Source organism: Ranitomeya imitator, chromosome 2 (genome assembly GCF_032444005.1).
Source record: "Ranitomeya imitator isolate aRanImi1 chromosome 2, aRanImi1.pri, whole genome shotgun sequence".
NCBI lineage: Eukaryota > Metazoa > Chordata > Amphibia > Anura > Dendrobatidae > Ranitomeya > Ranitomeya imitator.
Window position 1 is genome coordinate 508,782,703 of NC_091283.1, and position 22,316 is coordinate 508,805,018.

General features: G+C 43.7%; 1 protein-coding gene across 1 annotated transcript in view; it reads right to left on the reverse strand.

Annotated features, from left to right (window-relative positions):
- The window catches only part of CDK12 (cyclin dependent kinase 12), a 94,073-nt gene that overhangs the window by 26,161 nt on the left and 45,596 nt on the right, over positions 1-22,316 (reverse strand). Inside the window, exons 5-9 of the mRNA XM_069751667.1 lie at positions 13,001-13,171; positions 12,726-12,915; positions 12,588-12,644; positions 10,952-11,053; positions 10,748-10,825 (exon numbers count right to left, since the gene is read on the reverse strand). Coding sequence (XP_069607768.1) covers positions 10,748-10,825; positions 10,952-11,053; positions 12,588-12,644; positions 12,726-12,915; positions 13,001-13,171 — 598 coding nt within the window. The remainder of the gene's footprint in view (positions 1-10,747; positions 10,826-10,951; positions 11,054-12,587; positions 12,645-12,725; positions 12,916-13,000; positions 13,172-22,316) is intronic.

A 22,316-nucleotide genomic window follows, 5' to 3' on the forward strand; every position in this document is an offset into this window, starting at 1 on the left:
AGTGGTTTACCCCCACTCATGGGGTATCAGTGTACTCAGGAGAAACTGGACAACAACTTTTGGGGTCCAATTTCTCCTGTAACCCTTGGGAAAATAAAAAATTCTGGGCTAAATAATTATTTTTGAGGAAAGAAAACGTATTTATTATTTTCACGGCTCTGCATTATAAACTTCTATGAAGCACTTGGGGGTTCAAAGTGCTCACCACACATCTAGATAAGTTCCTTTCGGGGTCTAGTTTCCAAAATGGGGTCACTTGTGGGGGGTTTCTACTGGTAAGCCACATCAGGGGCTCTGCAAACGCAACGTGACGCCCGCAGAGCATTCCATCAAAGTCTGCATTTCAAAACGTCACTACTTCAATTCCAAGCCCCGGCATGTGCCCAAACAGTAGTTTACCCCCACATATGGGGTATCACCGTACTCAGGAGAAACTGGACAACAAATATTGGGGTCAAATTTCTCATGTTACCCTTGGGAAAATAAAAAATTCTGGGCTAAATAATTATTTTTGAGGAAAGAAAACGTATTTATTATTTTCACGGCTCTGCATTATAAACTTCTATGAAGCGCTTGGGGGTTCAAAGTGCTCACCACACATCTAGATAAGTTCCTTTCGGGGTCTAGTTTCCAAAATGCGGTCACTTGTGGGGGGTTTCTACTGGTAAGCCACATCAGGGGCTCTGCAAACGCAACGTGACGCCCACAGAGCATTCCATCAAAGTCTGCATTTCAAAAGTCACTACTTCACTTCCGAGCCTCGGCATGTGCCCAAACAGTGGTTTACCCCCACATATGGGGTATCAGCGTACTCAGGAGAAACTGGACAACAACTTTTGGGGTCAAATTTCTCCTGTTACCCTTGGGAAAATAAAAAATTGCAGGCTAAAAGATCATTTTTGAGAAAATAATTTTTTTTTTTTTTTTTTCATGGCTCTGCGTTATAAACTTCTGTGAAGCACTTGGGGGTTCAAAGTCCTCACCACACATCTAGATTAGTTCCTTTGGGGGTCTAGTGTTGTGAATTCTGTGGCTGAGTTCACTTCTGTGGTCACAAGTGGTATTGCAGTCTCTGGGCTTCCTCCCTCAGGTGTTTTGGTGAGCTCGTTGGCTGCCTTGCTATTTAGCTCCACCTGAGTCTGTCTTCCTTGCTCCTTGTCAATGTTCCAGTGTTGGATCTGAGCTACTGCATCTTTCCTTGGGCCTGCTGCTCTGCTAGATAAGTGCTTCTAGTTTGTTTTCTGTTTTTTCTGTCCAGCTTGCTATTAACTTTTGCTGGAAGCTCTGAGAAGCAAAGGGGTGCACCGCCGTGCTGTTAGTTCGGCACGGTGGGTCTTTTTGCCCCTTTGCGTGGTTTTCGTTTTAGGGTTTTTTGTAGACTGCATAGTTCTCTTTGCTATCCTCGCTCTGTCTAGAATATCGGGCCTCACTTTGCTGAATCTATTTCATTCCTACGTTTGTCTTTTCATCTTGCTAACAGTCATTATATGTGGGGGGCTGCCTATTCCTTTGGGGTATTTCTCTGATGTAAGTCAGGCTTGTATTTCTATCTTCAGGCTAGTCAGCTCCTCAGGCAGTGCCGAGTTGCATAGGTAGTTGTTAGGCGCAATCCACTGCTGCTTATAGTTGTGTGAGGATAGATTAGGTACTGCAGTCTACAGAGATTCCACGTCTCAGAGCTTGTCCTATTGTTTTTGGTTATTGCCAGATCTCTGTATGTGCGCTGATTACTGCACGCTGTGTTGCCTGATTGCCAGCCATAACAGTCTAGTTTCCAAAATGGTGTCATTTCTGGGGGATCTCCAATGTTTAGGCACACAGGGGCTCTCCAAACGTGACATGGTGTCCGCTAATGATTGGAGCTAATTTTCCATTTAAAAAGCCAAAAGGCGTGCCATCCCTTCCAAGCCCTGCCGTGCGCCCAAACAGTGGTTTACCCCCACATATTGGGTATCTGCGTACTCAGGACAAACAGGACAACAATATTTGGGGTCCAATTTCTCCTATTATCCTTGGCAAAATAGGAAATTCCAGGCTAAAAAATCATTTTTGAGGAAAGAAAAATTATTTTTTATTTTCATGGCTCTGCGTTATAAACTTCTGTGAAGCACCTGGGGGTTTAAAGTGCTCAATATGCATCTAGATAAGTTCCTTGGGGGGTCTAGTTTCCAAAATGGGGTCACTTGTGGGGGAGCTCCAATGTTTAGGCACACAGGGGCTCTCCAAACGCGACATGGTGTCCGCTAACAATTGGAGCTAATTTTCCATTCAAAAAGTCAAATGGCGCGCCTTCCCTTCCGAGCCCTGCCGAGTGCCCAAACAGTGGTTTACCCCCACATATGAGGTATCGACGTACTCGGGAGAAATTGCCCAACAAATTTTATGATCCATTTTACCCTGTTGCCCATGTGAAAATGAAAAAATTGAGGCGAAAAGAATTTTTTTGTGAAAAAAAAGGACTTTTTCATTTTTACAGATCAATTTGTGAAGCACCTGAGGGTTTAAAGTGCTCACTAGGCATCTAAATAAGTTCCTTGGGGGGTCTAGTTTCCAAAATGGGGTCACTTGTGGGGGAGCGCCAATGTTTAGGCACACAGGAGCTCTCCAAACGCGACATGGTGTCCGCTAACGATGGAAATAATTTTTCATTCAAAAAGTCAAATGGCGCTCCTTCCCTTCCGAGCCTTACCATGTGCCCAAACAGTGGTTTACCCCCACATGTGAGGTATTGGTGTACTCAGGAGAAATTGCCCAACACATTTTAGGATCCATTTTATCCTGTTGCCCATGTGAAAATGAAAAAATTGAGGCTAAAAGAATTTTTTTGTGAAAAAAAAGTACTTTTTCATTTTTACGGATTAATTTGTGAAGCACCTGGGGGTTCAAAGTGCTCACTATGCATCTAGATAAGTTCCTTGGGGCGTCTAGTTTCCAAAATGGGGTCACTTGTGGGGGAGCTCCAATTTTTAGGCACACGGGGGCTCTCCAAACGTGACATGGTGTCCGCTAAAGAGTGGAGCCAATTTTTGATTCAAAAAGTCAAATGGCGCTCCTTCCCTTCCATGCCCTGCCGTGCGCCCAAACAGTGGTTTACCCCCACATATGAGGTATCAGCGTACTCAGGACAAATTGGACAACAACTTTCGTGGTTCAGTTTCTCCTTTTACCATTGGGAAAATAAAAAAATTGTTGCTAAAAGATAATTTTTGTGACTAAAAAGTTAAATGTTCATTTTTTCCTTCCATGTTGCTTCTGCTGCTGTGAAGCACCTGAAGGGTTAATAAACTTCTTGAATGTGGTTTTGAGTACCTTGAGGGGTGCAGTTTTTAGAATGGTGTCACTTTTGGGTATTTTCAGCCATATAGACCCCTCAAACTGACTTCAAATGTGAGGTGGTCCCTAAAAAAAAATGGTTTTGTAAATTTTGTTGTAAAAATGACAAATCGCTGGTCAAATTTTAACCCTTATAACTTCCTAACAAAAAAAAATTTTGTTTCCAAAATTGTGCTGATGTAAAGTAAACATGTGGGAAATGTTATTTATTAACTATTTTGTGTCACATATCTCTCTGGTTTAACAGAATAAAAATTCAAAATGTGAAAATTGCGAAATTTTCAAAATTTTCGCCAAATTTCCGTTTTTATCACAAATAAACGCAGAATTTATTGACCTAAATTTACCACTAACATGAAGCCCAATATGTCACGAAAAAACAATCTCAGAACCGCTAGGATCCGTTGAAGCGTTCCTGAGTTATTACCTCATAAAGGGACACTGGTCAGAATTGCAAAAAACGGCAAGGTCTTTAAGGTCAAAATAGGCTGGGTCATGAAGGGGTTAAGTTTGCCATAATTGTACTGACCTAATCATGTTTCCAGATCATTTTAACTATACAATGAACAGAGTAAAAACAATGGTGGCATTGTATTTCTATTTTCTATCACTTTATGCTTCTTGCAATTTTTTTCCCTTTTTAAGCACATTGTATGTATAAAAAAAACAAAACAAACAAGCAACTTTGAAATGTACCTCTTATTAAAATTTCTCTTTGTTCTCAGGAATTTCTAATCCTATAATTTACTGTTAATAGTCACGGTTACCGGCCAACACTGTAGTTTATCAGAAGTGGCCGTTGTTTAGGCAAGAAGCGTATGCTTAGAAGTCCACTGCTATAGAGCTTGTGAGCACTGCTCTGAAGCTGGCCAGATGCTCCTAAGATGTGCAGACAGTACACAGTTCACCAGATTAAGCTGTTAATCATGTGGAGAACACCACTCCCTGGCACTTGGGAGCTGAGAGCAGTGCAGCTTTGAAAACTGAATGCGAGACACTTTTAAAGCGCCACTCCAGCGGGGTTTTTTTTTATTGCACACCTGGAGTGACGCTATAAATCAGGGGTCATCAAACTACGGCCCGCGGGCCACATGCGGCCCGCCACGGACATATATCTGGCCCCTGGGCCTGGCCGATATTGAACTTCACTACAGTTCAATGCCAGCGGGCCCTGTAATTGTGGGAGGAACGACTAGGCGGCAAGGAAAAGCGATGCGCAGCCCATCGTATGCAGCCCAGACCACGCGATTGTCGTCACGCCACGTGTTCCAGAAGAAGACGGAGTCCAGCGGGCGCCTCTTCAGAGCAGCAGGGGACATAGGTGAGTACTGTTTTGGTTTTTTTTTAACACTGGGTCCGGTCTATCATGCCTATTGGAGACCTATGCTGCCTATTGGGGACATTTACATGCCTTTTTGAGACTCTCGCATCACACCAGTCTGAGCCTGAGGTAAAAGCAGAGCTCCACCAATATGGGCACTGATGAGACTGAAAGGATATGGACTGGCGAGGATGCATTGATGGGCACTGATCAGACTGCATTGATGGGCAGTGCAATCTGTATATCACTTGTGTGGTCAATTTTATTGCTGGTATATTGTTTTTGTAGCGCTGTATGTATGTATGTATGTATGTATGTATGTATGTATGTATGTATACATACACATTATATATATACATACATATATATAATTATATATATATATATATATACATATATATAATTATATATATATATATATATATATATATATATATATATATATATATATATATATATATATATATATATATATACACACATATATATATACATACACATACACACACACATTTTACTAATAGGAAAAATTGAAAAACCGTGCGCTGGATCTTTACGACGGTTCTATAGAAATTCATTTTGCTCAACATGTAGAAAGATTACCCATATGGTGCGCTGCAATGTGTATTATATGTTTACAGACTTGCCAGAGGAAAACCCAAACTTTACTTGTCAGAAATGCAAGGTTATGACTCTGGAAACAGAGACTTTTTTTTGCAACGGAGTGTTTTTGGTTTTACTGTGGTCTTGTGTCTTCAACTTTCTTGGTGGTGTGTGAACATGTTCCTACAGACTTGTTCAGTGTGCAAGTAGCCCATGTGTTTCTGTTTCCATAATTGTTCTCTTGTGTCTACAAGACTAGGGAGTCCACCACTCCTTGTAGGCTATCTGCTCAAACGCTGTTCCACTCAGCATGTCCACATGGACATTTCCTCTCTGAGCCCTGCTCTTACAGGTAATATACAGATGATCAGGTTTTTAAATACATCAGATAGGTATTGCATACATCAGTTAGGACTGCTCTATATGGGTATACCTTGACGTTTGGTGGAGCAGCTTAGTATACATTTTTTGCAAAAAAAAACATAACCGAATACCCTGTTTTTTTACATCTTTTTATCTTTTTACTAGCACTTGCTGACTACTGTGATTTTTTTTTTGCAACAGAGTGTTTTTGGTTTTACTGTGCTCTTTTGTGTCTTCAAGCTTAGGACTATGTTGGAGGAAAAGGTGCAAAGTCTTAAGTAGAGAATAGCTACACTGAAGCTCAAAGATTATGAGGATTTCCTTGACAGAACAGAAGAATCTCTTCAGAATGTTGCAACAGAAGAACTTTTCAGTGTTCCTGCAGAAGCTAATGACAGTAGAAATATCTATTCAGAATATTCGAAGAGAAGCACCTTTTAATATACCTGCAGAAGAAGAGAAGTGGAAGCATGGGACCCAAAGAAGCAGGAGGATGAGGAAGCAAATCAGCACCCATACTGCTGGAGAACCATTACCAGGCTCTCCCGCAGCACAATTTTGAAGATTTACATTAAAAAAAGTGCTTTACTTGCAAAAAATAAATAAATAAAAAACTCTAGTAAGAAACCGGAAGTCTGTTGAAGGTAGAAAACGAAGCACTGTGGTGAAAAGAAAAAAAAAAAAAAAAAAAAAAAGTGGTGGTCATTGTGGATTCCCTACTGAGAAGAACATAAACCATTATCTGCCGACCGGACATTACCTCTCGAGAAGTGTGCTGCCTTCTACATGCCCAAATCACAGATGTATCTGATAGGGCAGGGGTCCCCAACTCCAGTCCTCAAGGCCCACCCACAGGTCATGTTTTCAGGATTTCCTTTGCATTGCACAGGTGATGCAATTATTACCTGGGCAAGACTAAGGAAATCCTGAAAACATGACCTGTTGGTGGGCCTTGAGGACTGGAGTTGGGGATCCCTGTGATAGGGTATCAAGACTCCTTAGTGCTACAGACGACTAACCAAGCCTACTAAAAGACGTAGGAATAAATTACACAGCAGAAAATGACAGACTAGATGCAGAGACTTTGAATTCTATGTTAGGAAAACATATCTCCACAGACACCCAAGCTTTAGAAAATGGTAGCTCTGCAGAAACAGTTGGGTAAGAACACAAGAAGAGAAGAACAGAAATGAAACTATTGTAGGTGTTTACTATAGACCACCTGGACAGACTGAAGATATGAACTCTTTACATCAGATGTCTCTATTCCCAAAAACGTATGACATGGTCATGGGAGACTAACTATCCAGATATTTGTTAATCTTTAAATAATAATCTTTATTTTTATATAGCACTAACATATTCCGCAGCGCTTTACAGTTTGCACACATCATCATCGCTGACATCGATGGGGCTCACAATCTAGAATCCCTATCAGTATGTTTTTGGAATGTGGGAGGAAACCGGGGTACCAGGAGGAAACCCACGCAAACACGGGGAGAACCTCCGTGCAGATGTTGTCCTTGGTGGGATTTGAACTCAGGACCCCAGCGCAGGAAGGCTGCAGTGCTAACCACTGAGCCACTGTGCAGCCCCGCGCTGTTGGGAATCACTCTCAGGCAAAAGTAATGGGTCCAGAAATACACATACATATTTGGTATTGCTGCGTTCAGAGTTAAACGATCTATTAAGCTATAAAAAGAATTAATTCGGTCGGTAAATATAAAAGTGTCAAAAAGTCAGAATCACGTTTTTTTGGTCACCGCAACATTGCATTAAAATGCAATAATGGGCAATCAAAAGATTGTATCCACACCAAAATGCTATAATTAAAAACGCCAGCTCGGCACGCAAAAAATAAGCCCTCGCCCAGACCCAGATCACAAAAAACAGATGCTACAGGTCTCGGAAAATGACATTTTTAAAAAAAAAATTTAACCCCTCTCTGCCATTTATCGTACTATTCTGTCCATGTGACCCGAGACTTACTTCCATGGACGGAATAGTACATCATCGCGATCAGCCGCGAACATGGTGGAGGTGCATGGCCGATCGCAGCCGGGTGTCAGCTGATTCTCACAACTGACAGCCGACACTAGGTGCCAGGAGCGGTCACAGAAATACGAACACGATCCCACCATTTCGGAAGCCGTCGAAGGGGACGACAGCCCCTGTGCCTTTGGATTGGGGACCCCGGACGTGACGCGGGGTCCCAATCGCTGCCATGGTAACCCGATGTCCTGACGACATCCGGGTTACCAGAGCGAAGAAACTTCCTGGTCATGCGCAGCGCATGATCACAAAGTCTCCCCGTCAGTGCAGAGCTGACAGCTTATATGGCATTCAATTCAAGACAAAAAGAGTCCTTGAATAATTAATAAGTCCATATCCAAGGGACAACACTTCAATCTTTCAAAAGACTACACAACTATATTCTTTGTACACCATGTTCACAGAGATAGGTGCCAAAGAAAAATTTGAAGTGACAACAGATCAATTTTTAAAACTATATTAGTTTTTATTCAATTAAATAAAAAAACATAAAAAAGATATTCAGGAACACGAGACAACTGGAAAGAATGGAGATTACAAAAAGGAAATTACAGCAGACATAATTAAATAAAAAGTAATAGTTTTAAAAATTGATCTGTTGTCACTTCAAATTTTTCTTTGGCACCTATCTCTCTGAACCTGGTGTACAAAGAACATAGTTGTGTAGTTTATATGGCATGCAGATGCTGCTTCATCTGCAAACTATAGAAGCGATCAGCCTGCACAAAATGATTGTCCCATAGTGGGACAAAAAGTGTAAAAGTCAGAATAAAGTAAAAACAAAAAAACAAATGTTTTTAAATCCCTAAAAATATATAAAAAAAATAAATTAAAAAAACAATATTTATTCTAATCATTAAATAAATATTTGAACGAAAAAAAATCTAACTAATATAAAAGTACATATTTGGTATCGCCGCATCCGTAATGACCTGACCTATAAAACTGTCCCACTAGTTAACCCCTTTAGTGAACACCATAAAAAAAAAAAAAAAGACAAAACAATACTTATCAAACCGCCAAAAAAACGTGGAATAACACGCGATCAAAGAGACGGATATAAATAATCATGGTACTGATGAAAAAGTCATCTTGTTCCGCAAAAAACAAGCCCCCATAAAGCTCCATCAGCAAAAAAATAAAAAAAAGTTATAACTCTTAGAATAAAGCGATGCAAAAATTATTATTTTTTATCCAAAATAGTTTTTATTGTATAAAAGCGCCAAAACATAAAAAAATGATATAAATGAGGTATCGCTGTAATGGTACTAACCTAAAGAATAAAACTGCCTCATCAATTTTATCACACATGGAACGGTATAAATACCCCACCCCCCCCCCAAAAGAAATTCATAAATTGCTGGTTTTTGTTCATTCTGCCTCCCAAAAATTTGAATAAAAAGCGATCAAAAAACGACATGTGCCCGAAAATGGTACCAATAGAAACATCAACTTGTCCCACAAAAAAAGAAAAAAAAAAAAAAAAAAAATAGACCTCACATGACTCTGTGGGCCGAAACATGGAAAAATTATAGCTCTCAAAATATGGTGATGCAAACTTTTTTGCAATTAAAAAAAAAATGTCTTAGTGTGTGACAGCAGCCAAACATTAAATCCTGCAATAAGGCCTCTTTCACACGTCCTGTTATTTCCGGTACCGGAGGAGTCAGAGTCCGTGTGTGTAATACTTGCGGCACACGTGTGGCGTGCGTGTGCTGCATCAGTGCCACATGGATGGGCACCAGGGAAGAAGCGTTACAGTAAGCGCCATTTCCCGACGCTGAGTGTTGAACACAGCTCTCATCATTCTCCCTGTAGCAGCGGCAAGTGGGGTAATAGTTGTGGGGTTGATGTCACCGGTGACATCAAGCCCACAGCTTAGCAATGGAGAAGCGTCTATAAGACACCTATCCATTACTAAACCTTAGTACACAACATGGTAAAACCCCGCAAAAAACAAGCCCTCACCTAGCCATATTGATGGAAAAATAATAAAAAAAGTTATGGCTCTGTGAAGTAGTTTAGCGAAAAACCAAAGCAAAAAGGTTAATCTTTCTTTTCAGTTTTGAGTTAAAGATATGCTCGTGCTCCAGGGCGGCCTAGATATATATATATATATAGATATATATATAGATATATATATATATATAGATATATATATATATATAGATATATATATATATATAGATATATATATATATATAGATATATATATATATATATATATATATATATATATATATATATATATATATATATATATATAGATATATAGATATATATATATATAGATATATATATATATATATATATATATATATATATATATATATATATAGAGAGATATATATATAGATATATATATATATATAGAGAGATATATATATATATATAGATAGATAGATAGATAGATAGATAGATAGATAGATAGATAGATAGATAGATATATATATATATATATAGATATATAGATATATAGATATATAGATATATATATATATACACACACATACCCTTCTGCAGGCAGGCCTCGGTGCTGCAGCATGACCCCATAAATAATATATTTAATTATTGTTTTTGATGGCATACGTAAATTTAAAAAAAAATCAGTCTGAAACTGGCGCTGGCCGTGCCTGCGCAGTAGCAGCTATCGGCAATCCGATAGCTTTCTCTAATAAGATACATTAAAGTTTCACATTTTCTTGTGTACTATGGAATTATCAAACTTCATTGTGCCATTAATGACATCATCATGAAAGTCTGACAAGTCTACACCCACATAGATAAAATAGATTAGTCTCCTTCATTGGACTAAATCCAACACCAATTGAGCAGCAAAACACATTTTATGTACTAGAACAAATCCAACAGTCTGAAGGAAGCACGAGTCATTTTGCTATGGGCCTCCGACCACTGTTTGCAGCTCTATGCTTTTCTTTTGCTCAGTGGATTATACTGAAATCAAATCAATTTTCCTATAATAACGATTATTCCCTCCAGGAACAGACTTCCTCCTGTACGATGCAAATAAGTATATACAGGAGAATAAAAAAAAAAATAGATAAATAAATGTACCTAATTAATTCAAGTTGTGCCAACTCCTGGTTAGCCTGGAATATAGGTTTCTTTGTGAAAAGTTCACCCAAGATACAGCTGGAAGGAAATAAAAAAGGTGAAGAGCATAAACTTGAGTTAAATTATTTTCGATTGTTTCGGGATCCAGTTTATAGGTTCCCACAATACTGATAGCCATTTATCAGCTTAGTTACATCATCTTACCCACAACTCCACACATCGATGGCAGGAGTGTATTTCTCCTCTCCCAGCAGCAGCTCTGGAGGTCGGTACCAGAGTGTTATCACCTTATTTGTGTATGGACGGCTAGAAAGAGAAGGCTGCATTAGGTATTGGAACTGATCCTGTCATACTATACTAATTAACATTATCATGGCGGTTATATCTTGTACAAATTCCCAGGATGCTCCTGACTACTGGCGTTTGTGATAATTACCAATTCACAAAACCATCTACTTATATAATTGCCTTGTAATGTTTTAATTTCTTGTTCTGTCCAGATGTCACCGTATCCCAGAATTCCAAGCGGAGGAAGTTCACCGATCGCCATATTCAGTCACCCAAGTGATGGGTGTCTCAATATGGAAACTGCTGCTGGTACCAGCCTATTGCGCGGTACCACCAGCAGAACACCGTCGCACCACACACACTCATACACTCACACGCACCCATTCACACTCACAGCCTCTTGCGCGGTATCACCAGCGGAACACCGTCGCGAATACGCCACCTCCGGGATCAGCCGAATGATTCGCTGACTGCCGCCATCTTTGTACAGGAGGAGTGCATGCGCAGTTTTAATGTAACCGCCGCTGTCTGCACAAAGATGGCGGCGGTCTGATTTACTGCACCTGCGCAAATTACGCATAGGTGCAGTGAATCACTCAGCTGATCCCGACCACAGAGGAAGCCGGTCACATTAAAAGGGTTCTCCCACGAACAAAAGTTTATTTTAAAAAATTGACTGACTGTACGGAGCATACCACATCTCCTGGGCAGGGGAGGAAGCAAAAGATAATACTGACATTACAGCAGGGGATCACAGTGGATTCATTTTGTGAAGTAAAATATTTCACAGGCCGTTTTTAAAAAATATTTTAGCTCACAAAATGTATCCTCTGCGATCTCCTGCTGTAATGTCAGTATTGTCTTCCTCCCCTGCCCCGGAGCTGTGGTATGTTCGGTACACAGTCAGACACAGACTATTTTTAAAATTAACTTTTGTTTGTGGGAAAACCCCTTTAAAAAGCAAATATCAACGTCAACATGGCTCCTCTAAAAGTACGCCAATGACAATGAAAGGAAAGCAGCAAAGGCACAACATCGAAGACAAAAAAGGACAAATGAGACTCTTGAAGAGAAACAGCATCGCTGGGACAAAAACAATGCATATAAGCGTAGGCGTCAAGCACACGAGTCCCCTGATGCAAAAGTCATTAGATTGTCACAGGTTGCCATTAGGCAACAACAGCTCCGCATCCCTTTCTCCATCGTGACATTACCGTCCTCCCGATGAGAGAGCATTGGGCCTCCATCTAGTCTCTAATAAGAGTACAATAAAATGCTTGTCCTATTTCAATAATTCCTGTAGGAATGGATCGCTGATTTCTCTGCTGTAAATCCCAGTGACTTGTGGGCTTCCACAGTAAAGCCGAGACCCCCTGTGCGTGAATGGCACTCAGTAGAGACCCTCAACTGTGGCTAACGTTTTGAACCTTCTTTTTATGCGGTAGAGTGGTAGAAAAAAAACTGACACTTATCGTACAGCTTCTTCAATGGAGCAGAAGGACTGATTGAGAAGGGAAAAAGTAGACTAAGTGAAATAAATGACACCACTTACCTTTCTTCTGAGTTATATAACCGTGCCAGTCCAAAATCAGCCAGCTTAATCTGCCCACTACAACAAGAATATCATATGAATGTTTAAGACTCTTAAACCAGGATCTACAGAAAAGAAGAAGGAGGCGCAGTCTCCTACCTGTTGTTTAACAAGATGTTGGAGCACTTGATGTCCCTATGCAGGAAATTCTTCTTGTGACAGTAATCAAGGCCTTCCATTAATTGTTTCATGAAAGATTTTATATGGTCTTCAGAGAATTGTACCAAACCAGATTCTAGCAGCCCCATAAGATCATGATCCATATATTCGAAGACCAAGTAAAAGGCACCTTAAACAGGAAAAAAATTAGCAAAGTTAGAAATTCTGTATGCGATTTAATTCAGAATTACAACAGTAATAGTTTCTGCTGTCACCTTTGTCTTTCTTAAAGTCCAGAGCATCCTGCTTATCGGTGACTATCTCCTTCATGTTCACAACACTTCTGTGGATGAGCTGTCGGAGGATTTTAATCTCTCGGATTGCAGTGATTGGAAAGCCTTCTTTCTCATTATCGAGACGCACTTTCTTTAAGGCAACAAGTTCTCCTAGTAGGGTAAAGTTAAAGACCAAAAGAAAATATGTAACACTTAGATAATTGACATAGAATGACAATTGTCCGTTACCAAAAGCCATTAGTCTCATCAAACAAATAATAATAAAAATAACACACCACTGCTTCTGGTTGACAGGTGTAAATGGCCTGATTACAGCAGCATGCCTCTCCAGAACAGTTTTCTTTAAAGAAGTCCTCCCATGAACAGTCTGTGTATATTGGTATATTGCTGTAGTGCCAATTTGTTCATACACGCCGCAACGCAGTCTTCTCTTTCTAGTGAAGTCACTGCTCTTCAGACTCTCCTAGTCCCACTGTGTTCTGTGTAACTCTGAAGTCTCTTTCATGATGTGACACTCCAAAGACTTATAATGTAAAAGTTACTTTCAGGTCATACAGAGCCCAGTGAGCCCCAGGGAGTCTGAAGATCGGCGACGTCTGGATACCAGAGACAACAACATCAAGGAGAGTATATGAACACACAAACAACACACACCTAAAGTTCATTCAGGTTAACCCATTGTTTTATTGTTTTAGCAAATGCCAATGGTACAGCACTAGGCAGGAGGGTGTCTCTTCCCACAGTATAGTCTTGCCTGGGATCTTCTAATAATCACGCCTTGTTGGCATGATTGACAGCCTGCATACATTCCCTGTTATGGTAGGACCATTATGTTGTCTGTCAATCACGCCCAGGGTTGTATAATTAAAAGATCTGAGCAAGGACTAGTCCTGATTTATTAAAAGTATGAGATGCTGTAAAATAAAAGTTCACTTTTTAACCCCTTCACCCCACCCCCACCCCCACCCCCCCCCCCCCCCACCCCACCCCCCACCCCACCCCTCAAGGTGCTTAAAACCACATACAAGAAGTGTATTAACCCTTCATGGGCTTCACAGGAATTTTTTAAATGTGGAAAAAAAAATAGTATTAACTTTTTTGCACAAACATTTACTTCAGATCCAATTTTTTTTTTTCACAAGGTAAACAGGAAAGAATGGATCACAAAATTTGTTGTGAAATTTCTCCTGAGCATGCCAATGCCCATATGTGGGGAAAAACCACTGTTTGGGCGCACGGCAGAGTTCGGAAGGAGCACCATTTGACTTTTTGAATGCACAATTTTCTGGAACAATTAGCGGACACCATCTCGCGTTTGGAGAGCCCCTCATGTGCCTAAACAATGAAAATCCCCCACAAGTGATATCATTTTGGAAACCAGACACCTCAGGGAACTTATCTACATGTGTGGTGAACACATTGAACCCTCAAGGTGCTTCATAGAAGTTAATAACGTTGTGCCATGAAAACAAAATTATTAAAAAAAATAAATAAATCACATTTTCGCCACAAAAATGTTATTCTGGCCCCAAAGTTTGTATTTTCAAAAGGGTAAGAGGAGAAATTGCACCATACAATTTGTAGTGCAATTTCTCCTGAGTACCCAAATACCCCACGAGGGAGAAATAGGGATTTTTGTATACTCACCGTAAAATCCTTTTCTCCGAGCCACTCATTGGGGGACACAGGACGGTGGGTGTATGCTGCTGCTACTAGGAGGCTGACACTAAGTAAATACAAAGAAAGTTAGCTCCTCCTCTGCAGTATACACCGCCCACTGGCTCCAGATAATACCAGTGCGTAGCAAAGCAGTAGGAGATTAACAAGATTTAACCGTAGGAAAATGTCAAAGACTAAAACACTCATCATAAGCAACAAGCCAAAAACAAGGGTGGGTGCTGTGTCCCCCAATGAGTGGCTCGGAGAAAAGGATTTTACGGTGAGTACACAAAAAACCCTATTTCTCCATCGTCACCTTGTGGGACACAGGATCGTGGACGTCCAAAAGCAGTCCCTGGGTGGGAATTAACAACCCAACAGAGTAAACTTATGGCACCTGCTGTCTACAGGTGCGCTACCGCTGCCTGCAGAATACGCCTACCCAGGCTTGCATCTGAGGATGCCTGAGTATGGACATTGTAATGCTTTGAAAAGGTGTGCAGGTTAGACCAGGTCGCAGCTTTGCCAACCTGCTCTGCAGACGCTTGATTCCGAATGGCCCAGGAAGCACCCACCGACCGAGTGTGCCCTGAGGCCCGCAGGGATAGGCTTGCCTCTGACATGGTAAGCCTCTTGAATGGTCGACCTAATCCATCTGGCGATTGTCGACTTAGAAGCGGCCAGTCCCTTCTGGTGTCCCGCCGGGAGCACGAACAGAGCATACGTCTGACGAAAAGATGCTGTCCTGGACACGTACTTCCTGAGAGCCCTGACAAGATCCAAGGAGTGAAGAACCTTCTCCACGCGGTGCGTTGGAATAGGGCAAAGAGACGGAAGTACGATATCCTCATTGAGGTGGAAGGAAGACACCACATTCAAAAAGAAAGGGGACGGTCTGAGGACCACCTTGTCTCGGCTGAACGTAAGGAACGGCGTCCGACAGGAAAGAGCAGCCAACTCCAAGACTTGTCTGATCGAGGTAATAGCAACGAGAAAGGTCACCTTCCATGAAAGAAGAAATAAAGGGATGTCCTGCAACGGCTCAAAGGGAAATTCCTGCAGGACACCCAGGATCAAATTAAGGTCCCAAGCCTCTAGAGGCGCTTTGTAGGGAGGGCCACATGAGAGACTCCCTGAAAGAACGTTCTGACCTGAGGTTTAGAAGCAATTTTTCGTTAAAAAGGGACTGACAAAGCCGAGACCTGCCCTTTAATGGAACTCGGTGAGAGCCCCAGGTCGAGACCAGATTGAAGGAAATCCAGGATGGTAGGGATGTTGAAAACCATCAGAGGGCGACCTCTGCTTCTGCACCAATCAAAGAAGATCCTCCAGGTCCAATGGTAGATGCGCGATCACACTGGTGGAAACTACCTCACTGGAAAAACCTGCTTGAGTCAAAACCCAGGACTCAACAGCCATGCCGTCAAATACAGGGCCCCTGAATTCTGGTGGTAGATCAGGCCCTGAGAAAGTAGATCTGGACGATCTGGTAGGCACCAAGGAACGTGTGCGATGAGCTGGACCAGCTCTGCATACCACGCCCTGCGAGGCCAATACGGGGCGATGAGAATCATCAGGACACCCTCTGCACTGATCTTCTGGGAAGCAGGGGCGGGGGGGGGGGGTGGGGGGGAGAAACAGGTAAGGGAGGCGAAGCTGACTCCAAGGAAGGACTAGCACGTCCGCCCCGATCGCTCTGGGGTCCCGGGACCGGGCCACAAACTGAGGTACCTTGGCATTGAACCAGGAACCCATCAAGTCTACGTCCGGAGTACCCCAACGAAGGCAAATCTGTTGGAATATGTCCTGATGGAGAGACCACTCTCCTGAGGCAAGACCTTGCTGGCTTAGGAAATCCGCGGCCCAATTCTCCACTCCTGGAATGTGAACGGCCGATATAACCGAGTGGTTGTTTTCGGCCCAGCGAAGGATGTGCTCTACCTCGCGCATTGCAGCTCTGCTGCTAGTTCACCCTTGATGGTTTATATAAGCCACAGCCGTGGCATTGCCCGACTGGATACGGATGGGGCGGCCTGCTAGGAGATGATGGAACCGCTTTAGGGACAGCCGAATCGCACGTATCTCCAGGATATTGATGGGAAGAAGAGACTCGTGATGAGTCCAGGTTCCCTGCGCAGTGTGATGGTGAAAGACTTCTCCCCAGCCTAGGAGGCTGGCGTCGGTAGTGACTACCAGCCAATGGACTGGGAGGAAGGAGCTCCCTTGGAGGAGAGAGGATCGGAGCATCCACCATTGGAGTGTCTTGATCCGAGGAGAGAGAGGATACAGTCGGACGAGGGAAAATGGACTCCCGTCCCATGCATCCAGCAGAGTGTGCTGGAGGGAACGGAGGTGTAGTTGCGCAAATGGAATAGCCTCCATTGCAGCCACCATCTTCCCGAGAATCCTCATGCCAAAAAAGATGGAACAGGGGGGATGGCTGAAGAAGCTTCCAGACCCACTGTTCAAGAGCCAGGACCTAGTCCCGAGGAAGAAGCACCAACCCTAAGGAGGTGTCATGCTCAGGAAAGAGATCCGTTAAGCTGGAACAGGAGATTACTTTTTTAAATTGACCAACCAGCCCAGCCAAGAAAGAGTATCTAAGGAAATGCGGACGCACTCCTCGTAGGCTTGGAAAGATGGGGCTTTGACCAGTAAGTCGTCTACGTAGGGAAGCACGACTAGACCCCGAGAATGCAGAATGGCCAAGACAGCCGCCATGACCTTTGTGAAAACTGAGTGCGGTGGCGGGTCCGAAAGGCAAGGCCGTGAACTGAAAATGTTCGAAGCGAAGAAACCTTTGATGAGGTGGGAAGATTGGGATGTGGAGGTACGCATCCCGGATGTCGATGGATGCTAAGAATTCGCTGTGTTCCATCGAGGCAATGATGGAATGGAGAGATTCCATCCTGAAATGACGGACTATGACAAATCTGTTCAAGAGCTTTAGGTCCAGGATGGGCCTTACTGTTCCATCCTTTTTGGGGACCATAAACAGATTTGAATGAAAAAACCGCAGAACCTTTTGTCCTCTGGGACAGGGACAATCACTCCATCTTGTCGGAATGACTGAATGGCCTGGGGAAAAGCCCGAGCGCGCATTACTGCTTCGGGAGGGCGGAAAGCAAAAAAAAAAAAAAACGGGTTGGAGGGGGAGAGGAAAAAAAAAAAATCGATTTTGTAACCGGAGGACACCAGATCCCTGACCCACTCGTCATGAATGACTGCGAGCCAGGCATGACGAAACAAAAGAAGGTGTCCGCCTACTTTGCTGGTGTCGTCCGGACGAGATTGCGAGTCATTTAGAAGAAGATGGTTGGGGTCTGGATCCCCTGGACCTAGACTGTGTGGAACGGCCCCTCCAGGAATGGTTGGGCCTGTATGAAGCCTGAGGGCATTTGTCTCTGCCGGTGCCCCGAGCCAGGGGAACTGGCTGAGGAGTGCCATGCATAAGTTCCACAAAAGGGCCGAAAACAAGCCTGTGGCTGTCGTCGGAACGATTACCGGAATCTCTGCTGGGGGAGGGAAGTACTTTTTCAACCTGTAGCGTCTGAAATCAGTTTGTCCAGCTTTTCGCCAAATAGACAGCCACCGAGATAAGGCAGAGACGTGAGGGACTTTTTAGATGAGTCCGCTCACCAGTTCCTCAGGCATAGCGCTCTCCTAATCGCTACATCGTTTGAAGCCGTAAGTGTAGAGCAGTTCGCCGCATCCAGGGAAGCGTTTACTAAGTAATCGCCCGCCAGGGAAATTTGATTTGCTAGCTCCTCTATTTCAGAAGGAAGATCGCTGTTCTGTAAGGCCTTATGAAGAGAGTCTGCCCAACAATTAACGGCTTTGGCTACCCAAGTAGCAGCGAAGGAGGAAGAGTGCCGAGCCTGAAGCATCAAAAGCTGAGCAGGCGATACGGTCAACTAGGCCATCTGTGGGATCTTTAATAGAAGATCCGTCCGGCACGGCTAGGACAGTTTTAGAGGACAAACGTGAGACAGGAGGATCCACAGGAGGGGATTCTGTCCATTGTTTGCTGAGATCAGGAGAAAAAGGATATTTGGACTCCAGAGATCTCTGGCCCTGAAAGCGTTTGTCTGGATGCTCCCTATGTCGCTGGACTATGTCCTGGAACTCCGGGTGATTGGCAAACACTGTGTGAGTACGTTTGGTCCTTTTGAAAGACACCGAATTATCTGTACTGGAGGTCGCCGATTCCTCATCAACCTGAAGGGACTGGTTGACGGCCTCGATGACCTGGCGACTCCAGATCTAGGAGGCCCATCAGACTCAGGATCAGAGTCCTGGTCGGAAGAGGTTCCTGGGGAGCGAGATCGGGAAGCGGACCTAACGGACGCCGAGGCACCGGAGGGCCTGGGGGACGAGCTACGGACGCGCTTCCTAGATGACCGCTTGTGCTTAGAATGAGAGCGGCCCCTGCAGGCTGAAGATTCCGCAGCCGTAGGGGAAACATCCTGAATAGGCGCATTAGTGGTTCTGCTCCTGGTTGCATCCTGGAGGGACTCGATAGCTTTAGTCAAAGAAGCCATAGATTGCGAAAGTGACAAAACCCACTCAGGGGGGGCTGGTAACCGTGGGCTCATTTGCGGCGGGGGACTCCTGAGCGCATTTAGAGTCACAAGCATTACAGAGAGGAGCAGTATGCCCGCTTGGTAGCGCAGCCTGACAGGAGGTGCAAGAAGTGAAGAACACACTTTTTGCAGACTTTTTGGGTTTATGCAGAGACATGTTGTCAGTTAACCTCTGTGCAGAGCTGTGGGGCACCTGTGCAGCTAGTGAGTGGAGCACTGTATGCAGGAGTAGGAGGGCCTGAGTCAGTGTGCAGCGCACCTATCTAGATCCTGTGTCCAGATGCCGCACTGAGACGGAGAGGATTTGGTGGCGTTCTGAGGGTTCTGAGAGACACCGGGAGCTCTAGGCGTGCATAACCTCCGTCCAAGATGGCCACCGAGAGGCGCTTCCCGCAGTGTGCGAGAATCGCTGAAGCGGTGGGCGGAGCCTAGCGCGTGACGCGGAATGCGGCCTAGCTGAGGCCGAAGTCAGGGACTAAATTAGCAGTGTCCGGCCGCGAAATACGGCCGAGCCCGTGGTGCGCTCGGGAGCCCGCCCCCCCACCCCCCACCCCTATCAGACTCACTGCTTGGGGTCCTCTTCAGGTGAGGAACGAGGGGAGGTATAGTCAACCTCAGTCCACCGCCCTCTTGATGAGGGGGTGGACAGGGACTGAGGAGCTCCATGCAGCACCATTGTTCCACAGTGGTGGTGCAGAGTGAGGGCGGCCGGACTGTGCCCAGGAAAAGTGCCTCTGTGTATCCTAAGGGTTCGCTCCCCTAGAATTTCACAGGGCTAGTTCACGGCTGAACATCCCACGTTGCAGGAAAGGGTACGGGGAGAAAACTCGCAGTGCTCGCCTTTTGATGTTTCGGGGGGAGATCGGCCCCCTTAAAAGGGTCCGTCGCCCCCTTCATCCTCTTGCGCAAAATTAAAAAATAAAACGTCTGGGGGGAAAAAAAAAAAAAAAAATCAGACGCAGTGTGCCTCCTCCTAAGGACACTAAGCAAGAACTGGTATTATCCGGAGCCAGTGGGCGGTGTATACTGCAGAGGAGGAGCTAACCCTTTTTGTATTTACTTAGTGTTAGCCTCCTAGTGGCAGCAGCATACACCCACCGTCCTGTTTCCCCCAATGTGGCGATGGAGAAAACCATTTGTTTGGGCACACAGCAGGTCTCGGAAGGGAAGTAGAATCATTTGACTTTTTGAATGCAAAATTTCCTGAAATCATTAGCAGAAGCCATGTCCTGTTTGGGGAACCCCTAATGTGCCTAAACCCCAAGGTGCTTCACAGAAGTTTAGAAGTTTATTACATTAAACTGAAAAAAAAAAAATTAAAAAACAAAACATATTAAAAATTTTAGTCCCAAATTTTGCATTTTCATGAGGGTAACAGGAGAAATTGCACCATTCTATTTGTTGTGCAATCTCTTCCGAGTACGACGATACCCCATATATGGGGGAATACTACTTTTGAGGCACAGTGCAAAGCTCAGAAGGGAAGTGGCGCCTCATTGGAGTTCAGATTTTGCTGGAATTGTTTGAGGGTGTTATGTCACATTGTCAGAGCCTCTGAGGTGCCAGAACAACAGAATCCCCCTTATTGTACAAACTACATTCTCCAATGAATTCATCTAGGGGTGCAGTGACAATATTGACATCACATGTGCCTCACAGAATTTTATACCATTAAGAGGTGAAGAAAATAGAATTAGTCTCATCAGTAATTCGGTTTCTAGGAACCTTCCATGACAGCAGCATAGGAGGAGGTCTCCCCGCCCTAATGGGGGACAGGAAACACAAAGAGGTTAAATACCCTCCCCTTCCTGCAACCACCAGTGTTTTTTCTGGACACAGTAGCATGTATAATTACCAGTCAAGTGCAGGAATCATTCAATAAGAATAATCAAATAGGGAGGGAAATTAGTGCGGTCGTGGAAGGTTCCTAGAAACAGAATTACCGGTAAGACTAATTCTATTTTCTACAGTCACCTTCCACGACAGCAGCATAGGAGTAATACCAACAGTTTAATTTCTACGGGAGAGACAACAGCCTGCATAACCCTTCTGCCGAATGTTAAATCCCTGTTAAAGTCTAGTCTGCAGTGCCTGGTGAATGTATGGACCGAAGACCAGGTGGCGGCTATGCATATCTGCTCAGTACATGCGTCTCCTCTCTCTGCCCACAATGTCGACACCGATCGTGTAGAATGGGCACTTATTGATGAACGAGGAGATAAGTTCTGTGATGAGTATGAGAGAGATATGGCTTGCTCGATCCAATTAGCAATTGTGTTTTTTTGCCGCCTTCTTGCCCTTGTTCCTTCCTGCGTGTTGAATGAATACATTCCGGTCAATCCTCCAACTCTGTCTGCTGGAGGTAATAGAGAACAACCCTTCGGACATCCAGGGTGTGGAAGGACGACTCATTGTTGGAAGGATTTCGGCTGAATGAGGGCAGCACTATGTCCTGACCTCTATGAAAATCTGACATTACTTTAGGCATGAATGTAGGGTCCAGACGGAGGACTATACTATCTGCCGTTACTGTTAAGTAAGGCTCCTGCATGGATAGGGCCTGTAGTTCTATCTGTCTAGCTGAAGTAATTGCCACTAAAAAGACGGTTTTGAGAGTAGGAATCCTTAAACAAGCTTCCGATAAAGGCTCGAATGGGTCTCAGGTTAAGCTATTAAGCACGGGGGAGTGCGACTATGAACTCTGGGACGGATTCTAATGGCTGAGGTAAGGAAGTGTTTTATCCAATGATGACTAGCTAAGTTCTGGTCAAAAAAAGAACTAAGCTGAGACCTGAACCTTTAAGGTACTAGGCTTACGTCCCATATCAAGGCACTTCTGAAGGAAGTCTAAGATCTGAGCAATGTTTGGATGGAATGGGTCTGGAGTGTTCAGAGAAAACCAAGATGAAAATTCTTTCCAGACTGCCATAAATGGCATTAGTTACAGGTTTCCTGCTTTCCTGAAGTGTTTGAATTACGTAATAAGAAAGACCTTTTGCTGTTAATATTTCGGCTTCAGTAGCCAGGCCGCAAGGTTCAACCTGTGTAGGTTT